This window comes from Hevea brasiliensis, chromosome 1 (genome assembly GCF_030052815.1).
Source record: "Hevea brasiliensis isolate MT/VB/25A 57/8 chromosome 1, ASM3005281v1, whole genome shotgun sequence".
In the NCBI taxonomy this organism is placed as follows: Eukaryota; Viridiplantae; Streptophyta; class Magnoliopsida; order Malpighiales; family Euphorbiaceae; genus Hevea; species Hevea brasiliensis.
This window is the reverse complement of record NC_079493.1, coordinates 125,180,575-125,198,453: the sequence shown is the minus strand read 5'-3', so window position 1 is coordinate 125,198,453 and position 17,879 is coordinate 125,180,575. Positions and strand designations below refer to the sequence as shown.

The window sequence follows — 17,879 nt, the reverse complement described above, 5'->3', positions numbered from 1 at the left end:
TGGTGAATTTATTGTGAGACTATTAAAAAATATTATAATCTTATTTCGGTGACAGTGAAGATCTGAGGGTGGATTCCAAAAGTTCCATGATTTTTTTTATTCAATTTGAATAGGTTTTCACATAATTCATTTAATCGAAAATTTCTTATTTAAGTTAATATATAATTCATTTAATTTATACAAAATCAACCTTAGACTAAGTACTCCTATACATAACACTCGAATCAATTTTTTATATATAAAGAAGGTGATATCAAATTCTTTAATTTTAATGCCTATTAAAAATGATAAATTTTATAAAATATTGAAAATTGGACGGTACAAAAAAATGAATATATTATTTCCACTAATAGAATGACATCATTTGCCAACTCGAAATGAATATATTATTTCCACTAAAAAATGAATCTATACTTTGCTCAATTAGCTAAATACTATTTTCTTTAATTAGCCATTTTTTTCTTTTAATTTAGAAATGCATGAAGCTAAACTGTTTTAAATTCAAATATTATTATTAATTCGTTTTGAAATTTATTATTTTTATAATAAAAAAATAATTATAATTCATCGATTATTATTTAATTCATTAAACTTTTATTAAATAAAAAAAATTACTTTCTTTAATTAAGCATGCTGAATGAGAGAGTTTATATCCTTCATAAAATTAAATTAAATTAAAATTAAATTGAAATTAATTAATTCAATTTTAAGTTAAAATCAAATTCTTAAAAAAAAATTTCTAAAAAATTTTGATTTTAATTTCCATCTCCTATACTTTAAATTAGAATTGCTGATTTCAACTCGAAATTGAGCACCATATTATGAGGGTATGAGAAATGACAACTTTTTACATTTTCTTTTAATTAACGACTAGGGCAGCTAAAAGAACAACAACACTAAAACTTAAGGTGACATGTGAGTCGAAACAAAGCAAACTTGCTCAATAGGATTGTTAATAAAAAAAATTACTGTGACCTACTCGAGAGGTTAGGGAGTGAGTAGTAATGTGAGGTCTTCTAAGATGCCTTGGATGCTTAGAAGAATCAGACCTCTTTTCGTAACTTTAATCACTATTTGAGAATCACCTTCGACCTTGATATACCTGAAGTCCTCAGTTCTTGCAAGCAACAAGGCTTCTCTCGACAAGCAAGACATTCAGGCATTTCAGCATAACAGGCTCAATGATATCTATGAAGGTCTTGCACGACCAACCATAAAGATATCCCTGAAAATTTCATACTACAGACTTTACTACTCCTCCATTAAAATTGATTTTGATGCTTTGGGGCATCCACAAACAATATCTTATAAGTAATATTGATTTTTTAATCCTGAATTGCAACGCAATTTGCATACATAATAATAAGCAGATTACCACGAAATTATATTTGGATGTAGTGTATAAAAAATTTTTAAAATAAAATAAGATAAAATAATAGAATGTAAATTATTTTAATTTGTCAAATTTATTAATTTTTTTTATTGATAATTTAAAATTCATTAATTTAATAAGTTAAAAAATAAGAGTTGTAAAATTTTTTAAATCCTCTAAAAATTTTATATATTTTTTTTTAAAGAAAAAACTTTCTTCCCAATATCCTTATTATAAATTTTCCGAGAAAGTGACACCAGTTTTAATAATTTTAGACGCAAAATAAACGCCCAAAAAACCCAAAACAAATAACGTCGTCAGATGCGGTGGAGATCAGCCTCTTTCATTATCGACAGACAACAAGACGACACCGCACAGCCCAGCCCGGAAATCCTCACTCTTTCCTCCGTCTCTTTCCTCCATGGCCGACACTTTCCAAAACCTTAACCCAAAGAATATTAATAATAACATTTCCGCTTATTATCAGACTCGTGCAGCCCACCATGGCGTCGTCACTAGCGACTGGCTCGCCCAGGCGTAGGCAGCTGTCGCGGTTGGCCGCCATTCTGATGATTTATTGCCGTCGGAACCTGAACTCAGAGTCGCTGGAAAGCCGTTTAGTGTGATCGATTAGTTTAATAACTGGAGGGAGCAACCGAACTTAGCGGAGGCTGTTGCGGCGATTAGGGCTCTTACGGCTGTGATTAGGAATAGTGAGGCGACGACGACGACGGGGCTTGAAATCGAGCTCTGGGAGGCGTCGGATTCGCTCAAGGTGAGTTGTCTCTCCTTTTTCTCTTTTTCCCCCTTCTTTGTTTGATAGTTTTTAATTGTCTGGTCATGTTAATGATTAATGTGTGTTGTGTTAAAATTTGGAATGCAATGCGTCAATTAGAGCTGAAATTGGATTATTTATCTATTTTGACCAATTAGAATTGAAAATTATGAATATTGGTTTTGGAAGGAATCGAATCTGTGGATTAATGAAAATGTTACATGGGGATGCTTATGTTCCATGATCAAAAGTGTGCCATTTTTGAAGCCGGAGTTTCTTCAGCAATTTCTTGGAGGTTTCAGCACATGTTGCTTTCTTTGATTAGTGTTGCCTCTTTTTGGTAGTTACTTGCATTTTAGAAAAGTATGTGTTACCCAGTCTTGGGACACAACTTCTATCTCTTTGACAGCGGGCTGTGATGTTTATGTGGTATGTAACCAAAACTTCGGCCTTGAAATATGAGGACTTCAATTCTGCTAAATCTCGCTTGATTGACTGTGCAGAGAAGTTTGGAGGGATATCTTATAAGGTAGTTTAGTTAATTATGGCTCTATGAAGCAATTAACTTGTTACTGGGTATTTTTACATGTCGTTCTTGTGACTACTCATGATAAAAGGAATTGTTGTTATGTATTGCAGGCACGCAGAACCATTGCAATGCTTAGTCAAGATTTCATTTTTGATGGCTGTGCAATTTTGGTGCATGGTTTCTCCAGACTTGTGTTGGCTGAAGACAGCAACTCTGAATAGGAAACTCTTTCAAGTTTTCTGCGCAGGTTCTGTTTTAGAACACACTGTTGTCCATATATCTGTTTGTCATTGCATCTGAAACTACTTTTTGGTTAGCATCTCTGACAAACACTTTCAGATGCGTTTCCAAAGAGCAATTTCTCACTGCCTTTTGAGCTGTTCTATATTTATAACTGCTTCCAATCAATGGATTTTAGAGGTTCTTTTATCAAAAGCAACTTTAATGTCAATTCAAAACAGACCCATGTAAAAGTATGCCTGAGTGGATCACAAATTATGTGCTATCATTTAAACTGAGTCCTGGTCATTTTCTGAATTATGTGCATTGGTTTTCACATCCTTTGCTGCATGAAATCACTTTGATTACAAAATTAGCACAAGTTTTAACTATAATTGCTTATTTATTGTCTTTCTGTCAATTATTAATCTATTAAAGGTATGGGGTGATGCTTATCCAGTAAATATGGTGTTTAATTTAAAAATAAATAAATAAATCGTTGTGGTGTTCTTTTGTTGGCAATGGAATCTTTGCCTATGCCTAATAATTTTTGTCATTGATGAATAGGTTCCAGCTTTAGCTCTTAAGTTCAGGATTGATAAACAGGTTGCACTTTTTTTTCTTTTTTCTTTTTTTTTTTTTTAACTTTTTTGATCTCCCATCCCTCTCTTTTAACTTTTCCATGCTTCTAAAAGGCAGAGGGAAGGCCTGACAGGACAGGATTAATATTGTCCAATAACTAGCCAAGCTTGATGCTCCTGTGGTACTCCTAACAGACTCTGCTGCAGTATATTCTATGAATGAAATGGACATGTTATTTGTTGGACATACGAGATTGCACTTAACCACTACTTACAGTCAGCACAAGGTTTTGGATAATTAATGTATAATTAGAACTCCAGCAGAGGAGTTTAGGGTTCAGTTCATTGATCTGTTTTGTCAATTTAAGAATATCTGCTTTGCAGATTGCTCATCTTTATCTTTTAGACCAAAAAGACATGGCACCTGCCTTACGGCCTATTGATTGGGGTGCCCATCCCATTGAAGGTGGAGGTTGAAACATCCGCCATTGATTATACTTCTCAATACCTGACATTGCTCTTTACTGATCTTGGTTTGCCCACCCCTACTGTAGTCAGCGATGAATTGATTCAGCTATACTTGTGGTCATGTTTGAATTCTTCTTCATCGTACTAGATTTAGACATGATGCAAATGTGTATGCATTGTATTCCTTGACAATTCTGAATTCAATGCATAAACTTTTGTGTTAAATGTAATGGGGTCAAATTGCATCATATGCAACCTTGTGCTTGTGTTTTTTATGGTAAGGTAGTTAATTTCTTCTATTGTGCAATTATAGAAGAAAAATGTCAAACTATATCGATGTCATGTCGTTTTCTTGGTTAATGTAGTACCTCATGGCATTTTCTTTTCTAATATAAATCCTGATGCTAAACCTGTTAGCATCTGAAAAAAAAAGGGCAGCCCAGCAAAGAAAGGAAAAACAGAACATATATTTAGTTGATTATAAGATGATAGAACAAGCAGACTGGATTGTAGACATGTATAGAAAATAGGAGTGTCTTCCCTATTCCAGATGAAGCAAAATAGTCGAACTGGTTTAAAATTGATCTTTTTTGGTGAGGAACTTGTCTCTCAAGTCTGCAACATCAATCTGGTCAAAATGAGTCTCAGGAATCCAGTTTCCAGTCTTGGGATCTCTCATCCAAAAGTCCTCCTTCTGCTTCACCTTCTTCTTCTCTGCCAAATCTTTTGCCTGTCTTATAACTGACAATTCTGTTTGCCTGCTCAGGTTTTCTGTTGCAACTGCATATGATCGTCTGGTGCAAATGATATACACAAAAGCCTTTTTCAATATGATAGTCATCATCATCAAAGCACATTTAAATCTATGAACTTTTAAGTTGGCATTAAAAGAGTCGGCTCTAAAATTATGAGTTATAGAGTTTGAGGTTCTGTCAAAATTAAATAAAGAAAAAAAAAACATATTTAAATCTCGCAAGAACTATTATTGAAATAAATAAATAAACAAAACCAACCTTAGGAGCAGAAAGTTAAAGAGTTGAAGCTTATCCATGTTGAACGGATTAAAAAAAGGAAAAGATTAATAATATGATGTGGAGGGGGTTACGAAAGATGTTTTTAGGGTTTTCTGCGTAAGAGCATTGAGTGAAGCTTTGTTTTATAGGCGTTAGAAGTAGAATCCTACTCGGAGTTTTTCTTTTTTTTTTTTTTAAAGTTTGAGAATATTTGTAATGCTTTTAGAAAGAAAATCTTTAATTAAGAAAAATATAATTCTAAAAATCCACTTACTCTTAGAAAGTGAATTAATGGGATATAGACTGATATTTGTAAATATTTAAATTTAAATTCCATATTCGTCATTAATATTTAAATATACTGGTCGATCACTGCTATTGGATACCTATAAAGATTTTGAATAACTTGGGGTATCTTCTTTTTTTTTTTTTTTTTTGAGTTGGAGAATCAATATCAGAAAACAAATCCCCAGTCAATAATAATAATAATAATAATAAATTCCATATTGATTAATATTTTTTTCACTTTTACATTATATATGGCCACGAGTAAACTTGATCAATGTTTGGTTTAAACCCGAAATTTGCTTGGTCAAACATATCGGTTTATAGTTTTGAATCGAATTAAAATCATAAATGTCAATTTCAATTTCTCTTCCTTTTGAACTTTGAATCAAATCAAACTTAATGGTTCAAATCAATGGTCTAGCCTCTTTCAATCCATCAATTTAAAAAAAAAAATCCAAAAATTATTTCAACTCTGAATTTTTCTCAACTCAAATTGATCTTCAAATGGAAATCGAAATCGCCTTTAAATTGATATTAAAACAGCGGAGAATCAAAACTGCTGAAAATTGAGATCCAACGATTCGATTAAGGATTATTCCAGCCACAGCTCAAAATGGAACAGTGAATAAAGGATGGAAAGTGAATACTTTTAAGGAAGAGTGAAAGAGAAATTATTCAAACTTATTGTGCTCCACAAATTAAAAATTATTTAGTAAAGGGAGGAGAAGGGAAATGTTTTCATTGTGTTTGGATAATGAAGAGGAGAAGGGAAGGAAGAGAAATTTTAGTTGTATAAGATCAAAAATTCATTAATGATAAATGAATCAGCATTATATTTTTTTATAATTAAATAATTTTATTAAAAATCAAATAATTTTATGTTAAACATCATAAAAATAATTTTATGTTTTATGTCTTAATTATGTTAAAATAATGACTTGATTCTCATATTTTAAAAATAAATGATTTAATCTTTCACATTTAATTTTATTCACTGTTTAGTCTCGTTGACTATTTGCCTCAGTTTCCCGTAACTCAAGCAGCAATGCAAGTGCCTCAGTCATTTCCACCTCAAGACTCCTTAACCTACACTGCATAGCCAAAATCCAGTACACCTGACAGCGCATTAAGTGTGGCATCAACATTGACCTTCACGACATCCTCCGGCGGAGCTTCCCACACTTTTGTTACTTGTTCCTGCACCTCGCCATCTTCTGTATTAGACACGAAGGGCTGGACTTCATGATAGAATTTAATCATCTCTGAAACAACAACCGCAGGCAGTTGATCTTTTTGAGCCATAACAAACTTATTCCGCTCTCGCCAAATACACCACATGATGATCACAACATATGTTAGCTCTTGGTCTTGCAACTTCTGCGATAAAGCACCATACCAATCAGAAATGAAAGCCTCATTCATGTCATCCACCCGGAGTCCTGGTGGAAAAAGCAGCCATATCTCCCTACTCCATGGACAATCTCGGAGCACATGTGAAACCGTCTCCTCCTTCCCATGACACCGAGGACAAATCACACTAACTTCAACACCCCTCGCAGCCAAATTCACAAAATACGGCAGAATACCATAAAAAACTCTCCATGAAAACAAGTTATATCTAGGCAGAGAGGCCAAATTCCAAACCTTCTTCCAGTTAAAACTTGAAGAATTATTGGAAGAATTTGCATCATGCGATAACTTTATTTGCAATGCCAAAAAATAACCAGTGCAAACTGAGTACAACCCATGTCAAAAAGGGAGCATCCGATGGCTTTCGATAAATGTGATGACATTATTAAAAAGATGTATTTAATATAAGATTAATTTTATATAGGATATGGTTATTATAAATGAAAATAAATTTAATAATTGATAAATTAAATATTTATATTAAAATTCATATATATATATATATGTCTATATATTATAATTATTTATACATAATTTTTAATATAAATATTTAATCTAATCTTTATATAAAATCAAACCTATATTATATATATATTTTTCTTATACATAAGAATGAGTTTAACAGTCTTTAAATTACATATTTATATTAAAATTTATACAAAATTTAAAATATATGTATAATTAAAATAATAAATTTCAATGTAAATATTTAATATAAGAAGTATTAAATTTATTTTTATAATCAGGCTATATTTAACAAAAAAAAAATGGATAATTAAGAAAAAGTTTTAACTTTCATTAATTGAAGAATCTGCTTTGATCACTTGATATCGCCAGATGCCATTCGTCAGCAAATAGATATTTGTTTTTTTTTTAAAACAAGAGAAATTTTATGAAAATTCATTAATAAATTTGAATGTTCATAAAATCCACTTAAATTTATGTAAGTTATTTATAAAAAATTATTTTGCAATTTATCTTTAAAAAAATGAATTTAATATTTTTTGGTTTTAAATATTTTTTATGATTAATTAATAATCAGGTATTGAATCAAATTATATATATTGAAGTTAAATATTCTTCGCAGAATTTTAAAAATATATTTTCTCATATCGTCTAATACATTTAAAATTACTATTTCTGAAATCCTTTTTAATAAAGTCAAAATATTTGAATTTTCATTGATTTATTATTCTTAATTTTTAGTTTTTTAAGAAAAATAAAAATTTTGGCTTATATAATAAAATTTCTCCATTTAAATTTTTAAGGGTATGATTGAATCAATAGTTACAATTGTAAAACAGCTTTGCTTATTTTCAATGACTGATATCCAAATAAAAATTTAATTTTATTGTAAAACAGCTCAAAAAGTGTTATTTTTTTTTATTAATTTTAATTTTCATTGAAATTCAAACTTGGAACGTCATAGTATGATTCTAACATTATTAAATTAAATATCATTCATAAAAAAAAAAATAAATAAACAAAGGAATCCAAATCTTGATTTTATGTCTGTATAATGAAAAGAAGAGGTTGATGGTGATACTGAGCATGGATTTTCCATCTTTGAAATTCTAATATATTTTTCCAATGACTTTGTAAAAGAAGCATTTCATTGAATCTTGAAATTGAAGCAAAGCATCTTTTGCAAAAATCTCTCCAAGCCATATGCAATTCTTATCCTTAGAAGAAATGTTATTACTGATCAGTCTGCATCAATAAAGTTGGTTTTTATAATGATAAATTTTAATTCAATGATACTGAAATTATCTTTAGAATTATAAAATTTTAAATTAAAATTATTTGATTCATAATTATTTAATTTAAAATAATTTATAATTTATTCTAATTTATATAAATTTACAAAAATATAAAAATAAATATTCAATTAAGAATCAATCCAATGATTCATGTAACTTCATCAGAAGTTGAATCATTTTAGTTGATAGAATTATCTTAAATTTTGATTAAAAATTAAATGAATAAAATTTATTTTAAACAATTTGTAATCTATAAGTGATGATTAATTTTTTTTTGTTGATTTAATTGAGCATACATATTATTTATGTTCTAAATATATAGATGTTACACATTTATTTATAGATTTATTATGAATCGAATTTAGAAAAAAAAATTATCGTTAATAATAATATAGTATAACCGACAACTTTGAAAAATTACCTAAAATCCCAATAAAATTACCTCTTTTAAATATACAAATTTATATAATATATGAAAAATATTCATGTTTGATTTGCAACGAAAGTCAAAAAGAAATTTGAGGATGATCACTCATTCTTTTTCAATCTTTGAAACCAAATCTTTTTGAAAAGTTTCATTGAAAAAGTGGCCATAAAACAATACTGTAATTGCTTACCTTTTTTTTAAATGAAAAAATAGAGTTCTTTAGGTGTAGATTATAATTTTCTTAAATTCGATATTTGAATCACTGATTGATATCTTCAATTTAATTAAATTTCATAAGCATCTATCACTAAATATGAGATAACATTCAACGAGACGAACTATTAAACAACCTACTGCTAACTCTCATTACACTTCTAAATAGAAATAATATTTACTGATTATATTTATACAAAAAATTAAATCAGGATGAGACAAGATCATCTCACTAAAATAAAACTTCATATAATAATAATAATAATAATATTCTTATTTATAATATTATTTTTTTATCATAATGAAAATTTTTTACTCATATCTTAGTATTATTATTTATAAATATAAATTTTTAATATAATTAATTTCGATTATAACTTAAATTTAAAATTATATAATTCTGAAAATTATTAGAGCAACGTTCGATTAAAATTTATAATTGAATAACATAAATTTTGTATAATTATTTTTTTATTTATATTATGATTACATAAAAACACGTCTGAATGATGTGTAAGATAGAAGGCCATAAATATAAATTTTGTATTTGTTCCAGCCACAGAAATCCATGTCAAATACTGTCACAATTTCCACGTTTTCATATTGGAATTTATTATTATTATTATTATTATTATTATTATTATTTTATTATGGGTTCTTCACAAATTGGTTTGGAATCTTATCAATTTATTATTCAATTATTTATTATTATTATTATTTTCAAAATAAATAAATAAAGACTTTTAAGCATTATTTGCTGAGTGTGTGTGTGGGGCCAAGATGATGCTTTCTATTTCTATATATCCATCTCATCTCTTTGCTTCACTAAACATTTCACCAATGCCTGACTAATTTTCTTCTCATTTCTCTTTCTTTCCTTCAAAATTCAAGAATCCCTCTGGAATGCTAAGAAATTTCAATTTCAAGAATCCCATTGAAATGCTTGGAGGTTTCTCTCAGGATTCCAATTCAACTTCTACAACTTCTAGAGAGGGATTAATGGTTGTTGGGTTGCAAACCCTTGTTCAGATATCATCATCAGAAGGAAAATCCAAATCCAATGTTGTTTTAAAAACTTCAATGAAAAAAGTAAATCATCATCACCTTCCTCCTGCTTCTTCAGCCACCACCATTGAATCTTATTGCTACCTCAAATCTTGTTATTTATGCAAAAAGAAGTTGAGCCTACACAAAGACATCTACATGTACAGGTAACTATAAATACTTCATTAACTTCACCATTAATTCTTGGAGCTAAATTATCTTTCAATATTTTTTGTTTTTCCCTTGCAATTTGTCGATCTATATATTTATAGTACAGCAGGCAATTTAAATAATCTTTAATTATCACCAGGAAAAGAAAACTTTCATATACATGCACCTTTTAATTAGTTTAGTTTAGTCCTTTGCTGGGATGATCATAGAGAGAAACGAACAGATCTAACATGGTTTGATAACAGGGGAGATCAAGGCTTTTGCAGCATAGAATGCAGAAACAGGCAGATTGTTTTGGATGAAATGAAAGAACTAGAAATATCTACCAAGCAAATAACAAAATCTTATAGGCACTGCAGTGCTTCTGGCAGGCACGAGACTCGCCAACTCCTAGAGGATCTTCGCCGGAGACATAAGCCAGTTCCTCATCAGAAGCACTGGGCACTACCTTCTTAGTTAATAGACCTTTTTCTTCTCCTACTTATTTTTCTCTTTTTTCCTCTTGTACTGCACCAATGGGATATTCAAAGAGAATGTAAGGTGCAAAATAAAGTGGCATGGTGGGTGATCTTCCTTTTTTTTTTTTCGTTTCTATGCATATAACAACAGATACGAAGATGATCTACAAGGCAATGTTTCTTGTTTCACATCATAATTATCTTTTTTGTCTGTGAAAGAGTGAGTTGTCTAGGTTGGATACACAATGACCTTCTTTAATAGGCTACCCTCTAGATATTTTGCTCTTGCTATTTATTTTTATTTTCCTTCATATATATATATTGCACACATACATATATATATTCCAAAGGTAGAATGATGTCATTTAAATAATCAGACTACAAATGAGAATAACACTCGTAGTAAATCAATATACTTTCGCATCTATACTTATTAATAAAATTTAATAAAAAAAATATCCTTACAAAGATTTAGAAAATAAAAGATTTTTGTTCTTTGCATATATAGATATTATAAACAGTGAGAATTGCTTTGATCTTTTAAGATATGGATTCAAAGGATTTACCATTATAAATTGGTGACATAACAAAAATTTATCATGATATTCATAGTTATTTGAAAATATTTCATCAATTAAGTATGCTAAAGCAAAAATCTTTAAAAATCTGAAAAGATAATCAAATCTATGAAATCTGAAAAAGCAACCTGAGAGGATAGTCATAAAAGTTATACTGGCCAAAATCTCCATCAAAAGGAGAAAAAAAAATCTGAAAAACTTATCCTTATTCATTGAGAAAATAACTAAGAAATAAAAAAAAATAAAAAATAAAAAAAGAGAGAAAGGGCCTGTCATGACCCAAAATTCTGAATCGTGACCGGCGCATAATTTAAGTATTCTTAAATCATGCAAGCCTTATCAGAGTATCTTAAATGAATATATTGTCACTTACTAATCCCAAAAATAGACAAAATCCAAATAAACAAAATGCTGAATAAACATCATAATTATCTCATAGGTAAACTGCGGAGTCTCTACAGATTTCAATAAAAACTCAAACTGTTCAATAAACTAAATTAATTATTAGCCCGAGAAAACATGAATTCGGGCATACTATGAGAACAAATCAAAGTTGTCCCTCTCCAGAAAATGGACTGAATATTTGGATCATTGCGAGTTCTCTTGATGCAAAACAGATATGAGAGAGAAAATGTGGTTTGAGCTAGATGCTCAGTGAATGATAATATAGCACACAACGGAATAGGAACAGGCAGACGCTTGATTAATTTCACAATAAATTTTCTATTCAATAAAATCATGCTCATGCTGTCAAAATCATTAATAAAATAACTTCGTAAAACATATATATAAAAGAAATTTATTCAATAAAAATTTTATGGTACAGTGCACCAGGGTGATGATACCCCACATCACCAAAGGTCAGATGGTAAGCGCGCTACCAGATATCAGATACATTCCTCCTCCTTCACAGATATCAATGCATATGATACTAATGCAAGCCATAAACTGCAATGATGCATGACTCGATAATGCAACCTAATACCGTGATAGTCCACACGGCGGGGCGGACATGAAGCGAATCGGGCGCAGTGCCGATTCAAAACAAAAATCAATTTGTACAAATCAATCAAAATCAATAAAAAAATTCAGATAGCAAATAATAACTGATAGTACAATTCCAATAGCGTATTTCAATAGTTTCAGAGAGTCAATAAAATCAAATCAATCTCAAATCATTTCAATAAAATCAAATCAATCTTAAATCAATTCAGTAACACATCGGTAAATTTTATAGTCAAATATCAATCAATATAAATACATTAAAGGCCTGTTCCCAGAATCCTAATGGGTCTAATGCAGAGATAGTTGGCAAAATTAATTATTTAATCAAAATCGAGATAAAATTCAATAATAAAATAAAACTCTAGAAAATCACATATAAAATCATTGTTAAAATATTGATTTAAAATTTCATTTAATAACAAACTTAATGCTAAGAAATTTTTTTAAAGGGACAAAAACGGTGCCATGTACTATAATTACCACTCACCTGGAATCTCCAAAATAATAGCTAGATTCAATAAAAGAAAAATAATTTCAGCTGACAGAATGAATATTTGAATCTCCTACATATCCAAAATATAAAAGAAATATTAAATAATAATAAAATAAAATAATTTTAATATATATATATATATAAATCTTGGATGGACGTGGATACAAGGGGATTCAAATGCGTGGACGAAGGGATTCAAATGCGTGGATACAAGGGGACTCATATATATATATATATATATATATAAACCTTGGATGGACGTGGACGAACATACAAAGGTTTATATGTGTATATAATCTAAATTGAAGGTTACTTATCTCACAGTAATCATGATCAACCCAATTCAATACCAATGGTCAAAGAAAAAAAATAAATTTCTAGAGTAGTTGTAACAAATCGAGGAAAGAAAATAAAATTAAATTCACCCATTATTGAATAAAGAATGAGAATTTTTATTTTGAAAACGTAATCAAAGGTGATGAATTGAGAAATAAAAATTTAAGAATTATCTGCGGACATCAGATTATTTTATATATATACGTATAACAATAAATAAAAGATTATGAAAATACCTGTTGAGAGTATTTGGTAGGAAAAGGAGGTGACAAACAGGTTTTGAGAGCAAAGTTTAGCAGAATAGATGATTAGGGTATATATATATATTTCAAGAGTTCTATTAGGTGTAGAATGGGACAAGAGTTATTATTGAACTGGGTTGTTCAGATTGCAGATATATATTTAATTTCAAAAATAATATATATATCTAAAAATAAATAAGCAGATCATCCAATAAAATATATATATTTTTTATAAATATATTAAATTATTGTTAGCTAATTAAAATAAAATAATAATAAATAATAAATGTATATGGGTTTTCACATACTTCCCCCCTTAAAAAAAAATCCGGTCTCCGAATTTGAATAGACAAAATTCTAACCTGAAAAATCAAATAAGTGAGGATATTTGGCTCGCATTTCAGATTCTGCCTCCCATGTGGCCTCACTACTTGAGTGATTATGCCACAAGACTTTGATCAAAGCCACTTCCTTAGACCAGAGTTCCCTAATTTGTCGATCTAAAATCTTTACTGGCTCCTCATATGACATATCATCCCTAAATTGCATGGTTTGAGATTGTAAAACATGAGATGGATCTGGTATATACTTCCTAAGCATAGAAATATGGAAAACTGGATGTACATGTGCAAAACCAGGTGGAAGGGCTAAACGGTAAGCAACTGCTCCAATTCTCTCCAAAATTTCAAATGGACCAACAAAACATGGGCTAAGCTTCCCTTTCTTCCCAAACCTCATGATTCCTTTCATAGGGGAAACTCTCAGAAATACATGATCACCAATCATAAATTCTACATATTTACGCTTAGGATCGGCATAACTTCTCTGTCGACTTTGAGCAGTCAAAAGTCGATCACGAATTAGTCGAACCTTCTCTGAAGTTAACTGTATCAACTCTGGTCTAGTAAGCCTTCTTTCTCCAACTTCCTCCCAACAAACCGGTGACCTACACTTTCGACCATATAATGCCTCATATGGAGCCATCTCTATACTTGCCTGATAACTGTAATTATAAGTAAACTCCACTAAAGGCAAATGATGATCCCAACAGCCACCAAAATCCATAACGCATGCACGAAGTATGTCCTCTAATGTCTGTATGGTCCTTTCTGACTGTCCATCCGTCTGAGGGTGAAAAGCAGTACTAAAGTCTACTCGTGTTCCTAAAGCTTCTTGGAATTTCTTCCAAAATCGAGAAGTAAACTGAGTACCACGATCAGAGACAATGGAAACTGGAACTCCATGAAGACTAACAATCTTATTTATATACAACTGTGCAAGTTTAGCAAAGTCATATGTAGTCTTCACAGGAAGGAAATGAGCAGATTTTGTCAATCTGTCCACTATCACCCAGATTGCATTGTAACCACCTCGTGTACTAGGTAAACCCACAACAAAGTCCATGGCAATATGCTCCCACTTCCACTCGGGAATAGGCAATGGCTGAAGTAACCCAGATGGTCTCTGATGTTCTGCCTTAACCTGCTGACAAGTCAAACATTTAGCAACAAAGTCTGCAACATCCCTCTTCATGCCACCCCACCAATAATGCTCCCTTAAATCACGGTACATCTTAGTTGAACCTGGGTGTACTGTGTAAGCAGAATGGTGTGCCTCCTCCATGATTTCTCTTCTCAACTCATCAACATTGGGGACACAAAGTCTAGTGCCATAACGAAGAACTCCATCATCATTCAACATGAACCCTTGAGCTTGGTCTTGATGAATATTATCTATAATCTCACACAGTTGAGAATCCCTCTTTTGAGCAGCCTTAATTCGATCAATTAAGATAGGCCTAACTCGAAAATGTGCTAAGAATGATCCAGCTATGATTTTAAACTTTACTCCCTGATCTAACAACTCATGTAATTCACCAATCAAAGGCCTCGTCTTGGTAGATATATGGGCTAAACTACCAGAAGACTTCCTGCTTAGAGCATCAGCCACCACATTAGCCTTTCCAGGGTGTTACTGTATGGTGCAATCATAATCCTTCAGCAATTCTACCCATCTCCTTTGCCTAAGATTAAGATCACGTTGGTCAAAGATGTATTTGAGACTTTTGTGGTCAGTGAAGATTTCACAAGTCTCACCATACAGATAGTGCCTCCAGATTTTCAAAGCAAAAATTACTGCAGCCATTTCCAAATCATGAGTTGGATAATTCTGCTCGTGCCTTTTCAACTGACGAGAAGCATATGCAATAACCCGTCCATGCTGCATCAAAACACATCCTAAACCAATCCTAGAAGCATCACAATATACTACATAACCCCCTGATCCAGATGAAAGGGTTAACACTGGTGCTGTAGTTAAACGAGTCTTAAGCTCCTGAAAACTTTTTTCACAAGCCTCAGACCACTGAAATTTCACATTCTTTTGTGTCAACTTAGTTAAAGGTGCTGCAATACGAGAGAAGTCTTGAACAAACCGTCTATAATACCCTGCTAAACCCAAGAAACTACGAATCTCTGACACAGTCGTGGGTCTAGGCCATTGAAGTACTGCCTCAACTTTCTTCTTATCAACGCACACCCCATCCTTAGATACTGTATGGCCTAGGAAAGCCACACTATCTAACCAAAACTCACATTTTGAGAACTTGGCATATAGCTTGTGTTCTCGTAAGGTCTGAAGGACAATTCTCAAATGCTGTTCATGCTCCTCCTTACTCTTTGAGTACACTAGAATGTCATCGATGAATACTATAACAAATTGATCTAAGAAAGGCTTGAAAACTCTGTTCATGAGATCCATAAAAGCGGCCGGAGCATTGGTAAGACCAAAAGACATTACAAGAAATTCATAGTGTCCATACCTAGTCCTAAAGGCTGTCTTAAGTATGTCTTCTTTCTTGACCCTCAATTGATGATACCCAGATCGAAGATCAATCTTGGAAAAATACTTTGCACCTTGAAGTTGGTCAAACAGGTCATCTATGCGTGGAAGAGGATACTTATTACGCACAGTTACCTTATTCAATTGCCTATAATTAATGCACATTCTCAAAGACCCATCCTTCTTCCGTACAAATAACACAGGAGCACCCCATGGGGTAAACCTGATAAATCTTCTGGAAACACATCAGGAAACTCCTTAACCACTGCAACATTCTCCAAACCTGCACCTTCTACCTGAACATCTCTAACATAAGCTAGATACCCTTTACACCTCTTTCGCAATAATCGTCTAGCACTCATTACGGAGATAAGATTATTAGAGGCTATACTGCGATCTCCCTGAAATTGAAATTCTGCCTCCCCAGGAATTTTAAAGAGTACAACTTTATTATGACAATCCAATGAAACGTGATAAGTGGCTAACCAATCCATGCCTAAAATCACATCAAACTCAAACATATCCAAAGAAACAAGATCTGCAGCTAATTCCCTATCTCCAATGTGAACTATACATCCCTTATACACCATATCAGTGTCTATTGCATCCCCCATAGGTGTTGATACAGATAAAGGATACTCTAACAAAGTAGGTGGTGTACTAAATCTCATGGAAAAGTATGGAGAAACAAAGGAATTGTTGTGCCTCAGTCTTAGCCATAGGCGTCTGTTCAGATGTCTGATTAATAGTTTGAGGTGGTACCTCCCTTGTTGGATCAAGGTTTGCACCATTAAGACCCATAGCCCTAGCTCTCCTCTTACGTTTAACAGACTCAGACACCTATTCATTTTAATAAATAAGTATTAAATCTGAAAATGTGAGCCAAATTAAGACAGGTGAAAAAGTACGAAGGACGCAGATATTTAAAGCAATAATAAACTGAAAAGACGTTAAGGATCCTATGCTCCGCAAATTTACTAGACCTCAACCGAGCTCTAATACCAACTTTGTCACGACCCAAAATTCTGAATCATGACCGGCGCATAATTTAAGTATTCTTAAATCATGCAAGCCTTATCAGAGTATCTTAAATGAATATATTGTCACTTACTAATCCCAAAAATAGACAAAATCCAAATAAACAAAATGCTGAATAAACATCATAATTATCCCATAGGTAAACTGCGGAGTCTCTACAGATTTCAATAAAAACTCAAACTGTTCAATAAACTAAATTAATTATTAGCCCGAGAAAACATGAATTCGGGCATACCATGAGAACAAACCAAAGTTGTCCCTCTCCAAAAAATGGACTGAATATTTGGATCAGCTGCAGAGTTCTACTTATCTGAAACAGATAACAGACAGAGAAAACGTGGTTTGAGCTAGATGCTCAGTGAATGATAATTATAGCACACAACGGAATAGGAACAGGCAGACGCTTGATTAATTTCACAATAAATTTTCTATTCAATAAAATCATGCTCATGCTGTCAAAATCATTAATAAAATAACTTCGTAAAACATATATATAAAAGAAATTTATTCAATAAAAATTTTATGGTACAGTGCACCAGGGTGATGATACCCCACATCACCAAAGGTCAGATGGTAAGCGCTACGGATATCAGATACATTCCTCCTCCTTCACAGATA

At 31.6% G+C, this 17,879-nt stretch overlaps 2 protein-coding genes and 1 long non-coding RNA gene across 3 annotated transcripts; 2 read left to right on the top strand and 1 right to left on the bottom strand.

Moving 5' to 3' along the window:
- Positions 1-1,803: 1,803 nt before the first annotated feature.
- Positions 1,804-2,874, top strand: LOC110634636 (uncharacterized). The gene is made up of 3 exons (XR_009150675.1): positions 1,804-2,147; positions 2,557-2,676; positions 2,787-2,874. It is a non-coding gene; the product is annotated as an uncharacterized LOC110634636 (long non-coding RNA).
- A 1,116-nt stretch (positions 2,875-3,990) lies between these two features.
- On the bottom strand, positions 3,991-5,091 carry LOC110634671 (uncharacterized). Its single transcript, XM_021783762.2, has 2 exons — positions 4,958-5,091; positions 3,991-4,738 (listed from the first exon to the last, which is right to left on the bottom strand). The coding sequence occupies exons 1-2, from the start codon at positions 4,993-4,995 to the stop codon at positions 4,519-4,521; spliced, it is 258 nt and encodes an 85-aa protein (XP_021639454.2). The 5' UTR covers positions 4,996-5,091; the 3' UTR covers positions 3,991-4,518.
- Positions 5,092-9,892: 4,801 nt separating this feature from the next.
- On the top strand, positions 9,893-10,844 carry LOC131181990 (FCS-Like Zinc finger 17-like). Its single transcript, XM_058150625.1, has 2 exons — positions 9,893-10,266; positions 10,516-10,844. The coding sequence occupies exons 1-2, from the start codon at positions 9,959-9,961 to the stop codon at positions 10,724-10,726; spliced, it is 519 nt and encodes a 172-aa protein (XP_058006608.1). The 5' UTR covers positions 9,893-9,958; the 3' UTR covers positions 10,727-10,844.
- The last annotated feature ends 7,035 nt before the right edge of the window (positions 10,845-17,879 follow it).